This window comes from Corylus avellana, chromosome 2 (genome assembly GCF_965113065.1).
Source record: "Corylus avellana chromosome 2, dhCorAvel1.hap1.2, whole genome shotgun sequence".
Taxonomy (NCBI): Eukaryota; Viridiplantae; Streptophyta; class Magnoliopsida; order Fagales; family Betulaceae; genus Corylus; species Corylus avellana.
Genome location: NC_142491.1, coordinates 22762367 through 22782542, shown reverse-complemented (window position 1 = coordinate 22782542; position 20176 = coordinate 22762367). Strand labels below are relative to the sequence as shown.

General features: G+C 34.3%; 2 protein-coding genes across 3 annotated transcripts; both read right to left on the bottom strand.

Moving 5' to 3' along the window:
* Positions 1-67: 67 nt before the first annotated feature.
* LOC132180728 (B3 domain-containing protein At3g19184) lies at positions 68-5110 on the bottom strand. Of its 2 annotated transcripts, none has more exons than XM_059593643.2 (7): positions 4833-5110; positions 4626-4727; positions 3790-3824; positions 3525-3687; positions 2578-2784; positions 600-699; positions 68-483 (listed from the first exon to the last, which is right to left on the bottom strand). In XM_059593643.2, exons 1-7 carry the CDS (start codon positions 4965-4967, stop codon positions 464-466), a joined length of 762 nt encoding a protein of 253 aa, XP_059449626.1. In that variant the 5' UTR covers positions 4968-5110; the 3' UTR covers positions 68-463. The 2 variants fall into 2 exon arrangements, with proteins under 2 accessions (XP_059449626.1, XP_059449635.1); XM_059593652.2 differs by having other exon boundaries at positions 145-487.
* A 3700-nt stretch (positions 5111-8810) lies between these two features.
* On the bottom strand, positions 8811-13604 carry LOC132167424 (B3 domain-containing protein Os01g0234100-like). The gene is made up of 6 exons (XM_059578392.2): positions 13420-13604; positions 11819-11847; positions 11563-11725; positions 11265-11471; positions 9945-10035; positions 8811-9814 (listed from the first exon to the last, which is right to left on the bottom strand). The coding sequence occupies exons 1-6, from the start codon at positions 13600-13602 to the stop codon at positions 9096-9098; spliced, it is 1392 nt and encodes a 463-aa protein (XP_059434375.2). The 5' UTR covers positions 13603-13604; the 3' UTR covers positions 8811-9095.
* Between the last annotated feature and the right edge of the window lie 6572 nt (positions 13605-20176).

Here is a 20176-nt window from a genome sequence, read left to right as displayed (position 1 = left end):
GAAGAGACGGGAAAGGGAGGGGGAAGAAGGAAGTAGGGATCATCGGGGTAGGGGAGGGAGGAGGAAGTGGAAACTCCCTCCTCCCAAGGGGCTGCCGGAGAGAAAGGGTGGGATTACTTCATTGCAAAATCAGATACAAGTGTCAGACAAATTTTCAAAAACTCCAACAAGATTTTAAGAAATAACTTTGTAAGCTTCAATCATCATCAATGTCGTTTCTCTTTGTGTTACAATACAATCCACTGATAAAGCTGGCTAACTAAAGGAACATGTGTATTTCAAAGGAATGAAACAAAAAATATTCCTAACTCCCAAAGTATACAGCAATATTCTCAGTTAGCCTAGAGCACAGCCCCAGTAATGGAGAACCAAATTAACATTAGTACATTGCAGAGGAAGCTACAAAATTCTAATTCTGTACCATAGCTTTCTCGGAGCAAAATGAGGAAATTCCAGTAAGACATCAAGTATAAAGACTACTTTCTGCCTGGCAAAAAGAGAAAATAGATGGAAATATTAAATCAGCATGCATTTCTTTAAATATTCAGTTGCTATGCAAAAACCAACTTGTAAAAAGCTTCAGAGTGAAAAACAATTACTTGCTTTGATTCTTTTGGCACTCCTGTCCAAGTGTGAGACATCTGAATCGTTGTCATCATCTTCACTGTCTGTTAGCTTAGATGCCCTAATGATGTACACCTAGAAAGAATAAATCAGGTAATCACTATTCTTAAAAAGATACTTATAGATATGGTGTTTCAAAAGTGCAAATGTCAATAAAATAAAAATTGCATAACATAATTCAATCATATATAGCTTTCGAACAAGGTATTATTCTTCATTTCATTCAAGTACACAACAAACATCATAGATTTAATTAAAAAAAAATGTATATAGTATTGTGTAATAGAAAATGAATAGACAAAAAATCAAATCAATGATGTAGGATATAGATATATATAACTTGATACCGTCATGTTTATAAGTATCATGCTGCATAAAGGCTGGAAACAGTGGAAGAAAATGTGGATACTCACTGTGTACTTGTGTAGTGTCCAGAAAATAATAATAATAATAATAATATGACAAGAGAGCACTCTTTAGAATAATATTTATTTCTCAATAATAAAATAATTTTGAAACACGCAAAATTGAATAATTTAAGTAGCCAAACTGTGCATATTAATTAAACAAAGAATTTTTCAAGGATGTATAAACTTGAGCAATTTCATATATATATATATATATATATATATATATATAAAAGCATATATGATTTTCCAATGATCCATACATGTGACATTAATACATAACGTATACCCTAATGGGAATCAAGTTCCTCTACATTTCTTAGAAAAACTTTTACATAGATATGTACAATAAAAAAATGAATCATTTTTTTTTTTTTTTTTTGTACAATAGAAAATGAATAGGCAAAAAATCACATTAAAGTTGTTACATCTACGATATATAAACACTTATGTTGTTTAGATAATCCATACATATGAAATTCAGATCTAATGCATCATGCACACCTTAACGAGGACTAGGATCCTCAAGATTTCTCGATAAATTTTTTTTGTTGACATGTTTAACGAAATAGTATATCTAGTTTTGCGGAACAAAAAATGAGTAGGCAAAACATCATATCAATGTTGTAAGATATATATCTTAATAGACAATATATCATTTGATATGTCATATTTTTAGAATCATGTTCCATGAGGACAGAAAATGAGTAATTCTATAAGTTATTCTTATGTTCTTGTGTTACTCTAAGAATGGGGTGGCTTTTAAAATTACTATTCGATCAAAATTCAATAATAAATAATCACAAAGCCGATGGTAATTTTAAAAGATACATAATTCTTTGAGTGACATAAGAAGAATACAAGAGTAACTTTTAGCATTATTCACTGAAAATCAATGAAAACAAAAGTAGATACTCGTGTAGTGTCTAAAAAAGGAAAAATATGACAAAAGAGCATTGTCTAGAACATATTTGTTTCTACATAATAAAATAACTTTGAAACATGTGAAAATTGAAGCAAGAATAGTTCAAGTAGTCAAACCATGCATATTGATTTAGGAATATCAATGTTTTCATGTATGTGAAGAAAATTAGTAAAACATTTAATAATAAGCATATATGTTGTTTGAAGAATCCCATGCATGCATATATGACATTCAACCTTAATACATAATGCATACCCTAATAGAGATCAGGATCGACCATAAAATTACATAATGCATGCAGTTCAAACAAAACTAAGCACCAATAAATTTAATGGTTTAGTGATCATACCCCATTTCTACTCATAAATATAAATGTTGTTTCTAAACATCTTAGGTTGCTCTTTTAAATCAATATGATGATAATTATATATATATATATATATATAATTTTAGTTAGCTGAGATTATGGAGGATAATGATTCTATTGAGCCATAGTTGAATCTTAAACGAATTCGTGTTGAAATAGATTTAGCAAATCTACCTGTTTATCCTTCAATCTTGTATGAAAGCATTAAACATAAACCAAACAATCATGACATCAATCCAAGTCCAACTGCTCACCTTAAATTTAGTAGGCTTAATTAATTGGAACACTAATGCATCACCATCAACTAGGTCATGACAAGTAGCAAAACCTTTCCAACCGCCACTAAGACCAGTTTTGTGAAAGAGGTATTTTGTTGGGGACTCATTTCCATCCTCATCTACTAAAGTAATCATTTCGTCCTTGGAGGGAAGGTGCGCCTTGCAAAACTGGACCGGCAGACCCTATTGGTAGGTAGAAGCAAAATGTTATCACAAAAATTTAGATATTACATCCAATTCTATCGTCCATACGAACAATCAAAATTTTACTAATACCATTTTCATTCTACAAATCGAAACTTCACAAATAATTCATAAACTACCACGCGATTTGAAAAAATTCTTCAAAATTTTAAAACCTTTTAATTTCACATCAAAACTTTCAATTGGATGCAATCTACCCATTTTCGTCAGTTTTTGAATGTTAAAAGTGATGAAATGACCTTTATAACCTTGAAACTTTAAAAAAAATTCAAATTTACCCTAAATTAAAAATTGAAGGCTAATTTGGTATTTTTAGTGGTTTCCGTTAGGGTTTAACGACAAAAATTGACAGAGTGGGGTCAATTGCATCAAATTGAAAGTTCATGGGGTGAAATTGAGAGTTTTTGAAATTTGGAAGAATTTCCTCAAAACGCGTGGTAATTCAGAGGTTCTAAGTGAAGTTATTCATTCTACAAAAAGAGCAAGATATCATGTCCAACCATTTAAAATGAAAATAAACAATTGAAAGTCTGAGACCTTTCAATTATATGTCCAAATTTAAGTTTCAGCTGTGTTTAAACAATATTTTATGGCACAAATCCATAAACAATATTTGTTTACAAGAAGTCTAAGAACAACAGTGACTCAACACATATTACTGAAAGAACAGTCTTGGTTCAGAATATCATCTAACTTGTTTGAACAAGTCATTAACTTACCAGCCAAAATCCTCTGGTGACATGTGAATGGAGCATGGGCTTCAGGAAAGTGGGGAAGTCAGATCCCAAGCCTGATTCAACTTGTTCTGCTCTCTCAATTGCATCTTGCCTTGCTTCATCCGAAGCATAAAATCGGTTCAACAGGTCTCTTGGTTGATAGCTCCTACAAGTGAATCCCACAATAGTCATAATATAAACAAGCTACCAAAAAATACTCAGTCTTTCATTGATTACTGAAAAATTGAACGCTGAGGCATACACCAACCTTATGGGCCTCCTCCCCAAAGGTTCAAATGGTACCTGCCAAGAATCAAGAAGCTTTCAGATGAATCCAAAATAAAGCATTTGGACAATGTAAAACCATGTCTAAGCATCCATAGCAACTCAAAACATTACCAAAACCAATTTAAGAAACAATAAAAATACTCTATAATGGAAATCAATTAGGTGGATAGAAAACAACAGGGATTCAAGAAAACCTAAAAAGCAGAGAATAACATATAATACAAACTGCCAGATACTAATGAAACTCAAACCTAGTGGTTTCTGAAAATTAATAGACGGCATCAGACTGTTTTCTTTGCAACATTAGCAATTTGGCAACCTAGTAAGTCAATAAATTTGTAGACCTAACTCATCTCATAAAATCGGTTCAATAAGACACGGTTGCCCATTCTTTATAAACATGTCAAATATCTTGTTAAGAGGCAATGCTCCTCAACACCCTCTTTCATATGCAAGCCAGTATTTTTTCTAGTCGTTGTCACGAGGTAAAAAGTGTGGCCCCATTCATCATGTAATAGGCTCTGATACTATGAAGAAATTCGTAAGCTTAACTCATCTCATAAAACCAGTTCAATAAGAGAGAGTTGTTCATTCCTTATAAATATGTCCAACATCTTGTTCACATGCAATGTGGGATTATTCCTCAACAGTGAGCACCTTAAATCTTCTAAAACAAACGGTTTCACTTTCAAACACTTTGACTATGTCTATGTTCAGCCAAAAAGAAAAAGAAAAAATCGAATCGAAAACAAATGCACAGTGACGGACTCTAGATTCGGTTTGTAATACAGAGAGAGAGAGAGACAGAGAACTGACTTCCTTGTAAATTGGAGGGGGCTTGGCGGCGACGCGGCTGGACCTTCTCACGCTCACAGAAGAGAGGTCTACCGGCTGCCTAAATCGCCTCACCTGCTTCACCTGCAAGTACAAATAACCCCAAAAAAAAAAAAAAAAAAAAAAATTCCACCGTTACAATCAAACTTCAAAACCCAAAAAACAAACAGAGGGAGTTATCAAACCCACCGGAGAGGGCTTAGGGCTCGAGGCCTTGAGAGCTTGAGCGAGCTTCCCCAGATTCAGCTCCTCCAGTCTCTTCTTGTTCTCTTGCAGCCTCTGTCGCCGGCACTCCTCATAGCTTCGCTTCGTTTCGACCACCATTTTCCTTCTCAAACAACGATTCTCTCTCTTTTTTGTCCAGAGGAAGAGCCAATTCTTACAAATAAACAGCGAAACCAAAAAAATGGGGGAGAGAGTGTCTGACCGTTAGATGTCTTTTGTCCTATTCCGGACAATGGTCAATGGGAAATGTGGGATGGGCAACGGTCGTGTTTGAGCGCTGATTTGCCAAGTTTAAAACTTTTAATTTCAAAATGCGGCAACGTCAGTAGGACACGTTGCATTTTCCTAGGATTTTGAGCATTGCGTCCTTCCCCCGGAGAAATCCATAAATAAATGCGGAAATAAGATAAAAGTAGAAATAAAATAAAATAAAATAGACAAAGGAATTTTTATGTTGTTTGATCTATGACCTAGAGGAAAATGATTAAGGTACAACTTAAACTTAACTTTGACCCAACTTTTTTCTTAAGTTTTTTTTTTTAAAAAAAAAAAAAAAAAAAAAAAAACTGCATGTGGAGGAGAGAGAGAGCCTTCAACGAGAGAGAAAAATTTGGTTTAAAAGTTAAACCAAAATTAGGTTTAAGTTGTGGCTGTATCATACCTCTTTATTGGGATCCGGATCCCGTCATATTAGAGGAAAATATGACATTCTCATATTTCTCAATCCTGGTCGTTCAATTTTATCCAACGCTCTATAGAGTGCCATGTATCCCACTATAAAATAATTAATAAAATATTATTTAACTTTTGAAAAGAAAATTAAAATTAAAATAACTCAATCCACCCCCAAGCGGCGGTTGGGGGTGGCTCCAAAGCCACCCCATGGCTAACTAGGGTGGCCGGCCACCCCATTGTTTTTATTCTTTCATTTTAGTTTTTTTTATTATTTTAATTATTATTTTTTTAAAAAAAAGTTAAATAATATTTTATTAATTATTTATAGTGGGACACGTGGCAATTTGTAGAGCGTTGAATAAAATTGGACGGCCAGGATTGAGAAATATGAGAATCTCATACTCTTCCTCTAATATGAGGGGATCCGGATCCAAATTGAGTGAATTGTTTACAATACAGCATGTTCTATTTATAGAGCTTATACATAAATGTAATCTTAATCAAATTCCCTAATTTAGGGTGATCAAATCCCTAAATTAGGTTAATCTAATCTTCATCAATTTTCATTAAATCTCTAACTTTAGGGTCATTCAAATATACTCTAATATCATCTCTCAAACTCAAGGTGTAAGATCCTGAAACCTTGAGTTTGACTTTATTATTATTATTATTTTGAAAGATAGCAAAACAATACAAAAGAGGGTCATTTATGAGCCAAAAAAGAGAGCCAACTTTAGGCTGACGTGGAAGCCAACTGTGGGCTGAAGTGGCATGGGTTTTAAACAATACCACAAAGGCCGGCCTGGATCTTAAACAATACCACAAAGGCCGAACAAAAAGAGAGTCAACTTTGGGCTGAAGTGACAGCTAACTTTGGACTGAAATGGCCTGGGTTTTAAACAATACCACCACTTCCTCTGATCTCCTACAGTAGATCCCCTCCATCACAGCACCTCTAGGTCTCCTTTATAGAACCATTTTGGTCCATTAGAAATTCCAAGTTCAAATATAAACCTAAAATATCAATTTGTCTCACCACCCCGAAGGGTATCTCATCCACCGTTGTACTATTACTTCTTAGACTCCCTTTCTCCCTTATAAGCTGGCTAGGAGCTAAGCAAAATGGGTTCGTGTGTTGATACCGACATCATCCACCATGAGTTGCTACAACTAACTTCGCTGATAACATTCCTAATTATATTTTTCACCTTCTTCATCCCCTGAATAGTTGTGACTAGATTGTTGTCAATATTTAATTTTCTTTTTGGTCTTTTATATTTTGGATATATATAAATTTTATGATTTTGTATATGTAAGAATCTAATGGCCCAAATGACACGGCACATATATAAATCGTTAGACCCCTAATAATATTAGATGATGTTATCTAATTGAAATCATATTAAGCTATTTTATTGTTGAAATAAGAGAAATGGATTTCTATTAACCTCCTATTTTGTTAGGAAGTGAGGTTATAATTGTAGAGGAAAATCGGTATGTATCCTATAAATTTAAGGAATCTCCATTAGTTTTGTGTAAAGTAAGAGGGAGGGTCAAGATTCAAGAATACTCACAAATTCTTTGAGATAGAAGTTTGCAAAAAATGTTTTGCTATTGAGTGCGACTTTCTATGCGATCATGGCACAAAACCCTTGTTTTGTGCCAACCACTCAGAGTTCGACACATTAGCTATGCAGGAAAAATGCAAGAAAACTATATGTTAGCAAAACACAAGATTCTTCCTCCACCCATCAATTTGAGCCACTTTCTGCCGCCGCCACCTCCCGGATCCGCCCACGCCCAGACGCCCCAGCCCACCGCCTTTGTCTCTTTCTCTCTCTCTACCAGCCTCGCGGCCACCACCATGAAGATCTGGCTGCGCGCCACCTCAAGGGTGGCTGGGGGTGGCCGAGAGCCTCCCCCATGAGGCCGGCGAAGAGAGAGAGAGAGAGATGGAGGCGGTGGGCTGGGCGGTTTCAGGTTGCGGCAGCAGGCAGAGGCGAGCAGTGGCTCAGATGATTGTGTGAGAGGAATAGTCTACTGTTTTATTCTCATTTTGGTTTTTTGTTCTAAGTTGAGGTGTCAGCTTCTGAATGGTGGGCATAAAAGCCTGGTTTTATGCCAAAACTGCATTGAAGTTAAACTCTTTGCTATTATGGAATTGGTGGGCATGAAAGCCTGGTTTTATGCCAAGACCGCATTGAAGTTAAACTCTTTGCTATTAGGAAATCCTATATGTTCTTTTATTTGTGTATTATTAATTTATTGTGAAAATCATCTTGGAATTTAATAAATATTCCATAGAAACTACATGGCCTCTCTACATTGTTATAGTTTAGAGACCCATTTATCAGAGTGGGGGGAGGGAGTTACAACTCCCTCCTCCCCGCCCTCTTTCTCTTTTCCCCTTCCCCCTCCCTTTTTTCTCCTCCACCGTAGATCGATCAGGGCGCGTATGTCAATGGTCCTCAGGGTGCTTTTTAGCGGGGCTTGGCTAGCCAGCAGTGGGGCGTGGAATGCGTGAGGGTGTATTGGGTTTTTTATTATTGTATTTTCGTTATTTTTTAAATAAGAATGTATTCTCTCTAGAGAATAACGGAATTGGTTTCCGATCAATTTTTTGTTTTCTTATGTTTCATTTTCTGGAAGTAAATCATAGACCGATGATAGAGGAGTTATCAAGTATAAAAAAGAATTGTCACTGTAGTAAAGGCAGTGAAGAGAATTGCAATTGATAAACACTAGTAGCAGATATAAAAAAGTCGGGGAATCAAGGACCTAGTAGCGGATAGAAACGTGATTCGCCAAAATTTGTTGTAAATCTGAAACTGATTGAAACGGTAACTTTTCATACATATTGTCTTATAATAGCACGAAAGGCTATTATATATGTCACAAATAATGTTTGAGATGTGAAGATTTCAAATTATATCTTTAGCATTGTACGGAGTATTTTGTCCTATTTAATTGTTATATCAATAAAGAGATAATTTGTTCCCAAAAAAAAAACAGACCCATTTATCCTGCAAGTAGCTCATATTATTTTTCTTAAATTTTAGGTTGTATTTACTTTGAAGTAATTTGTATGAACATGTTGGGAGATAGGTTTGCCTTGGAAAGTCCTTTGGATTTGAGCAAAGACAAACTTGTGTTGTATGTGTGTGTGTGTGTGAAAGAGAGAGAGAGCGAGAGAGAGAGAGAGAGAGAGAGAGAGAGATTGTCTAATAATTACAGCTTTTATCATAGGTAATCGTTGAAAGGCTTACAAAAAAGAGAATCAATAGATACACCATCTCCTCTGGCCATTGCTAACAGTTGTATGAGTTTCTCTAGTCATCCCTATCATTACATTAATCACCTTAACTTACAAAAAGATAGTTATAGTGCTGAGAAAAATGTTCCTTTGTGAAACTATCAATTTATGTGTGAGAGAAACTTCACAAAAAAACATATATACCATTAAAATAAAACATCTCTTCACCATCAAGCATCAACATATTCCAGGCCCTGGAATTTGCACAAAAGCTGTGAACCAATGACAATAGTTCCTCATTACCAAGGGGCATTAGCCAGTTCTTCAAACATATGCTCAAGCCTCTCAGCAGTAGGATCCAGATTCTCAATCTCCACATCAAGGCTATTCATTTTCTCTTTTATATCCACAAGCTTTGCCTCCAGAGTTTGCTTCTCCTCTTCTGCATGAGCTCTATCAAGTCTAGCTTCTTTATACCTCTTTGATTTCAGTGAAATATTCACAAGCTGCTCTAGCCGAGCACTCAGGAATCCCACATTCATGCCCAATGCCTCAAAAGCTTTCAAAGTCTTTTCCCAAGTGGAAAAATGATCTCGTGACGTGCAAATCTTGCAGGATCTAATGGCATCGGCAATGTTAATAGTCTCAGAAATTATTCCAGCAGCTAACTTACAGTTAAGACCCTCGAGGAGATGGTCATGAAGAAATGATTTCTGACTGCAACAGAGCTCATAGTACTTGGTCACAAGGAATTTGGAAAGCTCAGAGTTTATAACCAAACCATTAACGAGAATGATGAAATCCCCAATACTTCTAACTTGTTTGAAATCAACAACAGATTCTGATAATCTGATTCCATCCAAAATTTCTGAGCCAAAATCACTGTGATCTTCTAAAGGATCTGATATCGGCCCAAGATCAGTACCATAGACAGTCAGGCTATTCCTTTTAGCATTTTCTTGAGAAAGAGGCTCCAAACCCTCATTTACTGTCTCTTCACAAGCCTTGGTTTTCGTATCTGATTCACACAATTGAAACAAATAGAAAGGGAATTGAAGAAAGTAGCATTTTGTAGCCATTTAAAAGATGATCAAGGAGAGAAGAAAAGAAAAAAAGAAAAAGGCAATGTGAACTGCAAAACAACTTACTGCACTTCATTTGCTTCATGCAAGCATCCAACTTTAAGAGGGCAAGAGCACCATCCACTTCATCTGAATGATTAGATCTCACAATGTATACCTAAAATGGGTCATGTTACGTGTAGTCATTGTTAGGTAGTGAGTCTGTTATGAAGTATTATCAATTAGGTTATTTAGTTCATTAATGTTTTATAGTTATTTTATTATTTTAATATTGTTGTGTAGGTAGGACTCTTATGTTATGTTTATCTCTTTTATCTTGTTATTTGTTATTTGGGTGGGCACAATTCAGTCCACCAGCAAACACAATTTCACCATACCAAACCGGTCTTTAGTGGGACAAACCCCATCAGGTTCTCATTTCACAACAGAGACAAGAAATTTAGTGATCAATGCAACCTGGTTTTGTGGTTCACCAGAAAAAAGAAAAAGAAGATTGCCTTCTTTGTTTGGTTTAGAAAAAAAAAAAAAAAAAGATTGAGTCAAAGGAGAAGAAAAAAGATTTTCACCGCAAGATTTTTACGACCTTGAAGACAAGGTCGATTCAAAGAGGGATGGAATGTTACATGTAGTCATTGTTAGGTAGTGGGTCTGTTATGAAGTATTATCAATTAGGTTATTTAGTTCATTAATGTTTTATAATTGTTTTATTATTTTAATATTGTTGTGTGGGTAGGACTCTTATGTTATGTTTATCTATTTTATCTTGTTATTTGTTATTTGAGTAGGATTAGATTTCCCTATTTTAAATGAAAGTCCTATCTCATGTGGGACTCTATTTTCTATTGTTTTTAAATACTGCATTATTTATGAATAAGAAAATCAATCAAGTAAATTATTCAAACCCTGTGTTTGTAGGAGTTGAGAGCACCTCGAATTACTCATAGGAGGTTTAGGATTCCTCGAAAATCCTATAGGAGGTTCAAGATTTCTCGAAAATCCTACCATATCAATCTTTCTACTTAGTTCTCATCACGTTACATAAGCACATAACAGGTCAGGTGAAAATCACACATAATAGCATTGACAAGTAACAGCCGCAAGCAGCATATAATAAATTATATCTGTTTAATCGACATGCAATGGAAAGAGAAAAGCTCCACTAGGCAAAAGTCCTTTAGGATTTTATTTTTTGCTAAGTAAATTGAAAGAGGAAAGACGTGGATAAGGCCAATAGGAGAGTTATTTGTTAAGGAAAAGATTACAAAATAATTGCTTAAGCCAACTCTTTGAACAGGCATTGAATGTTAGCAACGGATATTAAGCACTCAAGGATTTTGGGGGCGCAAGGTAATGTATAAGCAACAACAAGAAGGTTCAAATGACCACCTTAAACTTGGAAGGCTTGACTAAATGGAAAATCACGCTATCTCCCTCCAGTATCTTGTGAGCAATAGAAAACCCTCTCCATCCAGCACTTAGTCCCACCTTTTCCCAAAGATATTTTGTTTCAAATTCTTCCCCACTTTCATCTTCCAAAACAATTTTAGTATCATGCTTAGGCAAATGTGCATCACAAAAGTGCTTGGGGAGACCCTGTTATCCGAATGATTAAGCACATAAAATAAGTCTACTGACCCATACTTTATTCAATTTACAAGGTAAGCATGCACAAAGTTAGACTTACCAGCCAAAATCCAAAAGTAACATGAGATGGAAGCATAGTCTTGACAAGGCTAGGGAATTTGGGATCTAGAATTGCTTGAACCTCTTTTGCTTGTTGTGAAACAGAAGACTGAGCTTTGGATGTAGCATATAAGCTGTTGACTGTTGTTCTCTTTCTTTTAACACTGTGGCAGAAAGTGGAGGCAGCACTGTTAAAAGGTTATTAATTCTCCAAAATGCCATAACATGTTAAGTAGCAATCAATAATACTTACTGACCTTTTTAACTTCTCTGCATTATTGATTGCCTGCTCAAGAATCCATCAATAACTTGTATTAATTGAGTACTATAATTAATTAAATAAAATAATATACATGAAACACCCTACCCTAAATGATTTGATATTGTCCACTTTGGGCCAAATCGGCACGGTTTTAGTATTGAGTTTACCCCCAAAATCCCTCATACCATTTAGAGAGAGCATATTTCATATAAACACATCATTTTTTCCACACTCAGGCAATGTGGGACATCACAATACTATCATTCAAAAGAGTGAGATACTAACAATCCAACAAAATAGAGTTCAGTAAAATGCAGACAATAAACAGTAACCTAATTGAGAAAGCTGACCAGCACAAGTACAATGGAACATGAATTTGGTTTAGTAAAATATTTGGAAATAAGTGGTGGAGATTAGTGACTATGAGAATAGCAAGTCAGCTTTTTTCTTCATTGGCACAACTTTCAGGAGTCCCAGCTATGTCCTTGAACATGCAGTACAGAGATAGTTTGTATTATTTTCTGTATTCAAAAACAAAAACAAAAACAGGATAGGATGACACAGAAAATGTGTTTATTTGATGACTTCTAAAAACTGATTTTCAAAGAGCTAGGGCTGTGAACAACTGTTTCCTGTTTTCAAGAAACCCAACTTAGGTGCCCTGCCTCCACTATATATGTAACACCCCGCTCCGAGTAATATGATATTGTTTGCTTTGGGTCAAGCTCGCACGGTTTTATTATTAGGTTTACTCCAAAAAGCCTCATACTATTTAGAGATAGCATATTTCATATAAACACATCATCTTTTCCACACCTTGGCAACGTAGGACGTAACAATATACCTCCCATTTAAAGTTTTTTAAAAAATTTACATGTTGGGCCTCACTTGTTGAGGGGAGTGTAGATCCATACGCGAAGAAAGTGTAAGAAAAATAATCTATCAGTTTCTAAAGATTGTTGTCAAACACCAGCTCCAGTTAGGGCTTGTCTAATTGAATTTAAAATTGAAGACAATGAAAATTCTTAAGCATTAGTGGCTCCACTGGTTAAAATTCATGTTTTCTCTTGTCATAACAAAAACAAAAACATTAACCAACAACCAAAAAAAAAAACTAAAAAAAAAACAAAAAAACACAAAACCTATTTTTACCTTTATGTCGTATAAGAAGAACACTTTTTTAAACCAAAAAAAAAAAACCCAAAACGACTTTTAACTTTTTCAAACCTCTCAAATGTAAAACAGCTCTCAAAAACACTGGCATTTGACATTTCAAAAACATAAATGAGTCGATGATAGCAAAGAGTGTCAAGCTGAAACATGAAATATTAAGTTAAATAGGAGGTTTAGTAGAGGCAGAGTTTGAAATCGGGCAACCTGGTACGATCATAAAACATCGACCAAAGATAATGAGAAGTTGAGTTTAATCACTGAATATTCTATCAGACAGAAAGCCATTAAAATTTTGTGTCAATCAGAGATTTAGTTGCAGTGCTTATTTCGGAACAAAAAACCAAAATACCCAACAACAAAAAAAAAAACATCTAAAAAATAGGAAAAAACAAAAGAAAAGGACTACGACAAAGTGATTCTCACTTGCTTAGCAGCCGTAGTGGTGAACCCCGAACCCGAAGTTTCTTTCTGAAAGAGCATTTCCTTGGTCATCGGTAGCCTCCCCAGCTTTTTCCTTGGCTTTAACAAGAGAAACTCATAGTCAAGGTCGGGGACCATGAGAGAAGGAATAGGAGGGCAATCTCTCTGCTTTTGAGCTACAGCCATTGTTCTCTCTGTCTCTCACTTTCTTTCTGTTTTTTGTTTTTGTTTTTGTTTTTGTTTTTGTTTTTGTTTTGTCTTTTTCTCAAGAATGGGCAACAAAGAAAGTGGAAGATGACAGGTCTTTGCTATTTACCAAAATGGAGCCAAAATTTCAAAAATGGCCGCAGATCTGTGCCCATGTGCAACCCTTTCCCGTACCTGACCTCAAACCTTTTTGAACAAAAAAAATAAAAATAAAATAACAAATAACTTAACAAGCAAAGCATTCACAATATATTAAGAGGTTGGAGAAAAGTTCAGGTTCCTCTCTTATATTACTACTTAACTGATAATGTTTTCACAAGCTTTTAATTGAGATAATGTGCTAAACTATCAATAACTGTCAATGTCTCTCTCAATAATAAAAATAGCTTAATAAAATAATTTAAAAATAAAACTAATTTAAAAAAAAAAAAAAAAAAAAAAAAACCAAACTTTGGAAATTTATTAAAAATAAATAAATAATCATTTTTTCTTAAAGAAAAAAAATTATTATTTTTAAATTTTTTTTTCAATTTATTGAAGTATTTTTGTTTTATTGAAAAAAAATTCAAGATTTATTTTGTCTTTTTGCTAGACTTTGGGAATATTGTCAATTTTTTGATAGTTTAGGCGAGACATTGTCGTAATTAAAAGTTTAAAAAGACATTATCAATTGGATGATAATTCGAAGAAAGTATGTGAATTTTTTTTCCAAAAAATTACTTTATCTTTAATATCACATCATAATCAAAAAGTTTAAAAAAAAAAAAATCATCTATTTTTTAGAACCAAACACCTTGCTAATATAATTAATTAATACAATCATGGTTTGTTTAGTAATCTTTTAGGTTGAATATTTTTAAAATTTTATAAAAAGTATTAGATTCAAATTGTAACGCAATACTAACTTTGGGGAGTAATTCTAGAAATCACTCTTGTATCTCTCTTATGTCACTCTAAGAATAAGGAGGCTTTTAAAATTATCATTTAATCAAAATTAAATTATGATCAATTACAAAGTCAATGGTAATTTTAGAAGCCACCATATTCTTAGAGTGACACAAAAATGACTTGTAGCATTACTCAACTTTTGATTGACAGAATACTTGCATATTTCGGGTGAAATTACTATTTTAAGAATAACTTCCATAAGGTTTTGGTACAAACCAAGACTTTTGTACCCTCCAATAAGAGCACGACAAGTTTGCATGAACACCAAAAATAAGCTAAAACACCTAATTTTTTTTTTTTTCACCAATACCTTATACGCGTTAAAATAAACTTCTAGAATAAAATTTTCTTATTCATCCTACGTAGATCCACCATTAGCCACCAGACCCGCGACTGGCTAGCCAAGATCACGTCGGCAGCTCTCTGTCACTGGGTAAGTTCTCCTTCCCTCTCTCTCTCTTTCTCACCGACACCAGCAACTCTTTGTCTCCCTCTCTCTCTTACACACACCAACAGCAAAGAACAAAGTTTATCTGTCACCGGCAGCAGAGCACAAAATCTCTTTGTAACCGGCTGCCTTTGGATTTTTTTGGTTAGAGAGAAAGAGTATTTTGGCCCCTTTGGATTTTTTTGGTTAGAGAATATAGGGTTTAGGGTTTGGTTTGTCTGAGTAGGATGAATATAAAAAGTTTATTCTAGAAAATATTTTATTTTAACGCATATGAGGTCTTGTTAAAAAAAAAAAATATATATATATATATATATATATATATATATATATTTGCTTATTCTTGTTTGAGAATAACTTCTATAGGGTCTTGGCACAAACCAAGGCTTTTGTGCCTTCCAATAAGAAGGCGACACATCAGCGTGGAACACTATAACAAAAATATGGTATTCCACCTAATTTTTTTTCTAGAATACCTAAAACAAAACACTTTATAGAATAAAATTTTCATATTTTTCTTCAAAATCACCCCAGCCACCAACCTGCCACCAGAGACACCGCTAGAGACGACGCCAGCCCGTACAGAGAAAGCTGGAGACGACGCCGGCCAGTGCCCCTCTCTCTCTCATCGGCGGCAATAGAGATTTTTTCTCTTGTGCTCCCTCTCTCTCACACACCAGTGATGTTTTCTAATCTTCTAATCTTCTAGATGAAAAAAAATGTCTTAGAACAATTCTCAATGATTTTCTTCTTGTACTTTTAATGCCCATTGTGAATGATTTTTCTGTTTGGATACTGTTGAAGCAGGGATGAATGAATCTTAATTTTGGGTTGCTTTTTTGATAGTTTCTGTTGCCACCGGTGAGAGAGAGGGGTACCAGTCGGCGTCGTCTCCTGCTTTCTCTGTACGGGCCGGCGTCTTCTCTGGCGGCAGATTGGTGGCTGGGGTGGTTTTGGAGAAAAATATGAAAAGTTTATTCTAGAAAGTATTTTGTTTTAGATATTCTAGAAAAAAATAAAAATTAGGTGGAACACCATATTTTTGTTATAGTGTTCCATGTTGATGTGTCGCATTCTTATTGGTGGGCACAAAGGCCTTGGTTTGTGCCAAGACCCTATAAAAGTTATTCTCTTTTTGTTATGGTGTTCTACACTGATTTGTCATGCTCTTATTAGAGGGTACAAAGGTCTTAATTTGTGCCAAGAACTAATAGAAGTTGTTTTCAACTATTTTTACTTAATAGTACAGCGGGAACTAGCTTATCTTTTCTTCTTTCGTTTTTTTTTTTAGCTTATCTTTTCTTCTTTCGTTTTTTTTTTTTTTTTTTTTTCAATCACGAACTCATCTTTAGAAGTGTAAATTAAACTAAACACCACAGCACTACTATGAAATAAACATAATGTATAATTATCAGAGCCATTACATATTCCCAAATAAACACTATTTATAAGGTTTTTGATCGGGGGCATATTATACATTATTCTCCTAACTGTCTTAACCATATTTAATTTCAACCATCTCTTTTTGTAAATCTAATAAATCCACTATTGGATTTGTAGACTTATGTGAGTCCCACAAAAATTCAATTGTAGATTTATTCATTTACTATATGGAGATGGTTGAGAGAATGATTTTTATCATTTTTCTTTCAAAAGTGCCATCCGAAGCAATCATAGCTAGGGTTGACTTCTAAAAAACTCGGCCACTTCAGGCCAACTTTAGAACTAATAATCTAGATGTGGGTAGATTTCATCATCGGCCTCTTCGACTATATTTGTAAAATTTAACAATTTTATAACTAAAAATTAAGAGCCCACGGCTCAGTAAGTAAACACAATTATAACTAATCATGTTTGTGACATAAGCCCTTATTTAAAACTTCTCCCTCTTTTAGCATGTTTTCAAAACAGATGCAGCATTTTCATAAATCTTGCTTGAGTGAAACTGTGAAAGTATAATTGTGAAATAATATTAACTCTGGGAGATCCTTCTTTCATAGTAGATTTCAAGCCATCAATACTCTTAACAGTTTCTTTTTTAGAAACATGTGTAGAAATATATTATGAGAAAATAATATGAAAGAGAAAGAGTGCAGAAGAAAAAGAAAAAGATAACCGATAAAGCATTAGGGCAAAATCTTGTATTGAAGTATATACTACATAAGTATTTATAAGAAAAATGTTATAGGTGAAATGAATGTAAATATTGTAATCAAATCAAGAGATTAGATGATAATAATACATGAATGGTAAATGACTCAATTAAGGAAAATATCAATCAACCTAAATACCTAATATAGAGAATATATTCTAAAATAATTAGGGAAAAATGCTAAATTGGATCTCGTAATTTGAGTTTTTTTTTTTTTTTTTTTTTTTTTTTTTGAGGTTTAAAAAGTGACTAAATATTCCTTTAAAAAAGTTGACAAAATCCGTCAATGTATCGCATTAGCACCAATAATATTATGACATGTGTTATTTATAATAAAAATAAAAAATAAAAACGCTGCCCTCAACCTTATCTAAAATGGACAAGCTTAGTCTGCTTCTGCTCACAGGAGAACATTAATCCCATCAAAGGACTCGAGTCATTAAGAGCATGTGGAGATATTTGGTGCTACACCCTCACCCTTGAAGAATATATTTTGGGTCCCCAGGGTATCTCAATCGGTTGGAGACCATTCTTCATGAAGCGAAGGTCACTAGTTCAAATCCCTACTGCCCTCTTGTGTGGACATGTCAAAAAAAAAAAAAAAAAAAAGAATATATTTCGGATTATTTTTTTTAACAAATTGCATCAACTTCAATTATTCGAAGCCTCAAGAAACTTAAGACAAACCACCATATGCTCGATCTTTGTGGTGTTGATGATGTGTCACATTAATGAATTTTGTCAATTTTTTTTTAATGGACCAATTTGTTTTTTCTTACCTCATAGAGTGTTTGGTCACTCTTTATAAACTCCGAATTACAAGGACTAATTAAATTTTTGGGTTAAATACCTCATACCCCCTTAGGGTTTGCCAACTTTATTTTTTTTCCCCTGGGGTTTCATTTTTATCAAAGGACTCCCTTGGGGTTTTGATAAATGACCAATTTAGTCAATCCGTTAGTTGACCATTAAGACTGACACGTGGACCAATCAGATGTTGACACGTGGTATCTATTTATTTTTTTTTTAAAAAAAAAAAAAAAAAAGTTGAGCCACCCCCAAATGGCCAAGGGGGTGGCTCGGCCACCCCCAATCTTTTCCTTTTCTTTTTTTTTTGGTTAAAAAAAAAATACAATTTTTTTTAATTTAAAAAAAAAATTAAAAAAAAAATTAAATAGGTATCACGTGTCAACATCTGATTGGTCCACGTGTCAGTCTTAACGGTCAACTAACGGATGGACTAAATTTGTCATTTATCAAAACCCCAGGGGAGTCCTGTGATAAAAATGAAACCCTAAGGGGAAAAAAATAAAGTTGGTAAACCCTAAGGGGGTTTGAGGTATTTAACCCTAAATTTTTTTCATGAAAATGAAAGACACTGAAGGGTTCTTAGGGTTTAACATTTTATTAAATCATTTTTTAGGATTTAAAATTTATCAAATCTTTCTTTAAGGTATGCTTTGTTATCAAATTGTTTCCTCCTCTATATTACCATTGAGAAATGCTAGAATCTAATAAAAACTCCACATTTTACCCATAAAAGTCCACATGTCAATTTGTCACATCATTTTTTTGTGGAGAGAAAAATATAAAACAAAAAGAAGATGATGTGACATCTTGCCACATGGACTTTTATGGCAAAATATGAAGTTTGTTTTTATTAAATTCTAACATATCTCATTACCATTAGGGTTTTTAACAAAGAAATATGTTAGAATCTAATAAAAACTCTATATTTTGCCCATAAAAACCCATGTGACAAGATACCACATCATCTTTTTTTTTTTTTTTTTTTTTTTTTTGTATTTTTTCCTCCACAAAAAAATGATGTGGCATATTGACATGTGAACTTTTATGGGCAAAATGTGTAGGCAAAATGTGGATTTTTTATTAGATTAAAGCATTTCTCTTTAACAAATATTGTGAGATATAGGCATAAGACCACTTTAGACCCAATCAAAGAGCTCCAAGTGTACAAAAGTGACACAACTTGATAGCAAGAAAATAAAATAAAAATAAGACCACTTTTTTTCGTAGAGATATGCTATAATGCAATAAAAAGATCATTTTTTGCCTATAAAAGTCATAGGTGGCAAGAGGCTACAAGCCCCATCAGTGGGTGGGGTCACAACAACTACGGATGGGGTCTGTGACCTCTTGCCACCTAGGACTTTTATGAGATAAAAATAGTCTTTTTATTGCTCTAAAACGTATATGTTTTCGACATGTGTCAAGTTGAGGTGGTATTTTGCGTAGATGTGGAGCTATTTTATTGAGTCTAACATGGTCTTGCGCCTATGTTACACACTTTCCATTAAAAACCCTAACCAACAAGTTTATCTAACTAATTTGATAAATTTTAAACTCTAAAAAATGATTTGATAAAGAGAGCCCCTACTATTCGGTCAGTCCTTAAAAGTAGTGTTTTACAGCATCCATTCATTTGTTAACACATCACCCATCTTATTTTAACAAAATAAGATCAAAACACTAGATAACAACAAACACACAACCAAACCACTAGCCCCGGTGCTAGCAAACCCACAACCAAACCACCGGCGCAAGCCAACATCCCACTGGCCAGCATCCCCGGCGTGGCCCACGGCTGGGTTAGGCTGTGACCCAACCGTGGGTCACCCTCTCCGGCCACTTTTCTGTCAAAACCCAGCCTCAAAATTCGATTCTAATGCCTCCAAACTTATTTTTAATGCCTTAAAACTCGTTTCTAATGCCTCAAAACTCATTTTTGGATTCAAAACTAAATCATAAAGGTGAAGGTTAACCCTTTAGGGGGAAGGTTAACCTGTTTCTAATGCCGCATGCCGTGACCCAACCATGGTTTGGGTTCTCTCTCACAATCTCTATGTCTCTCTTTCTCTCTCCCATGCTTCTTCTCTCTCTCTGTCTCTCTCACTCTCACTTTCTCACAACATCTCTCTTTCTCTATTAAGGGAGAGGAGTTGTCGGTAGATAGGTAAGGATAAGGAAGAATAAGAAAACCTTTA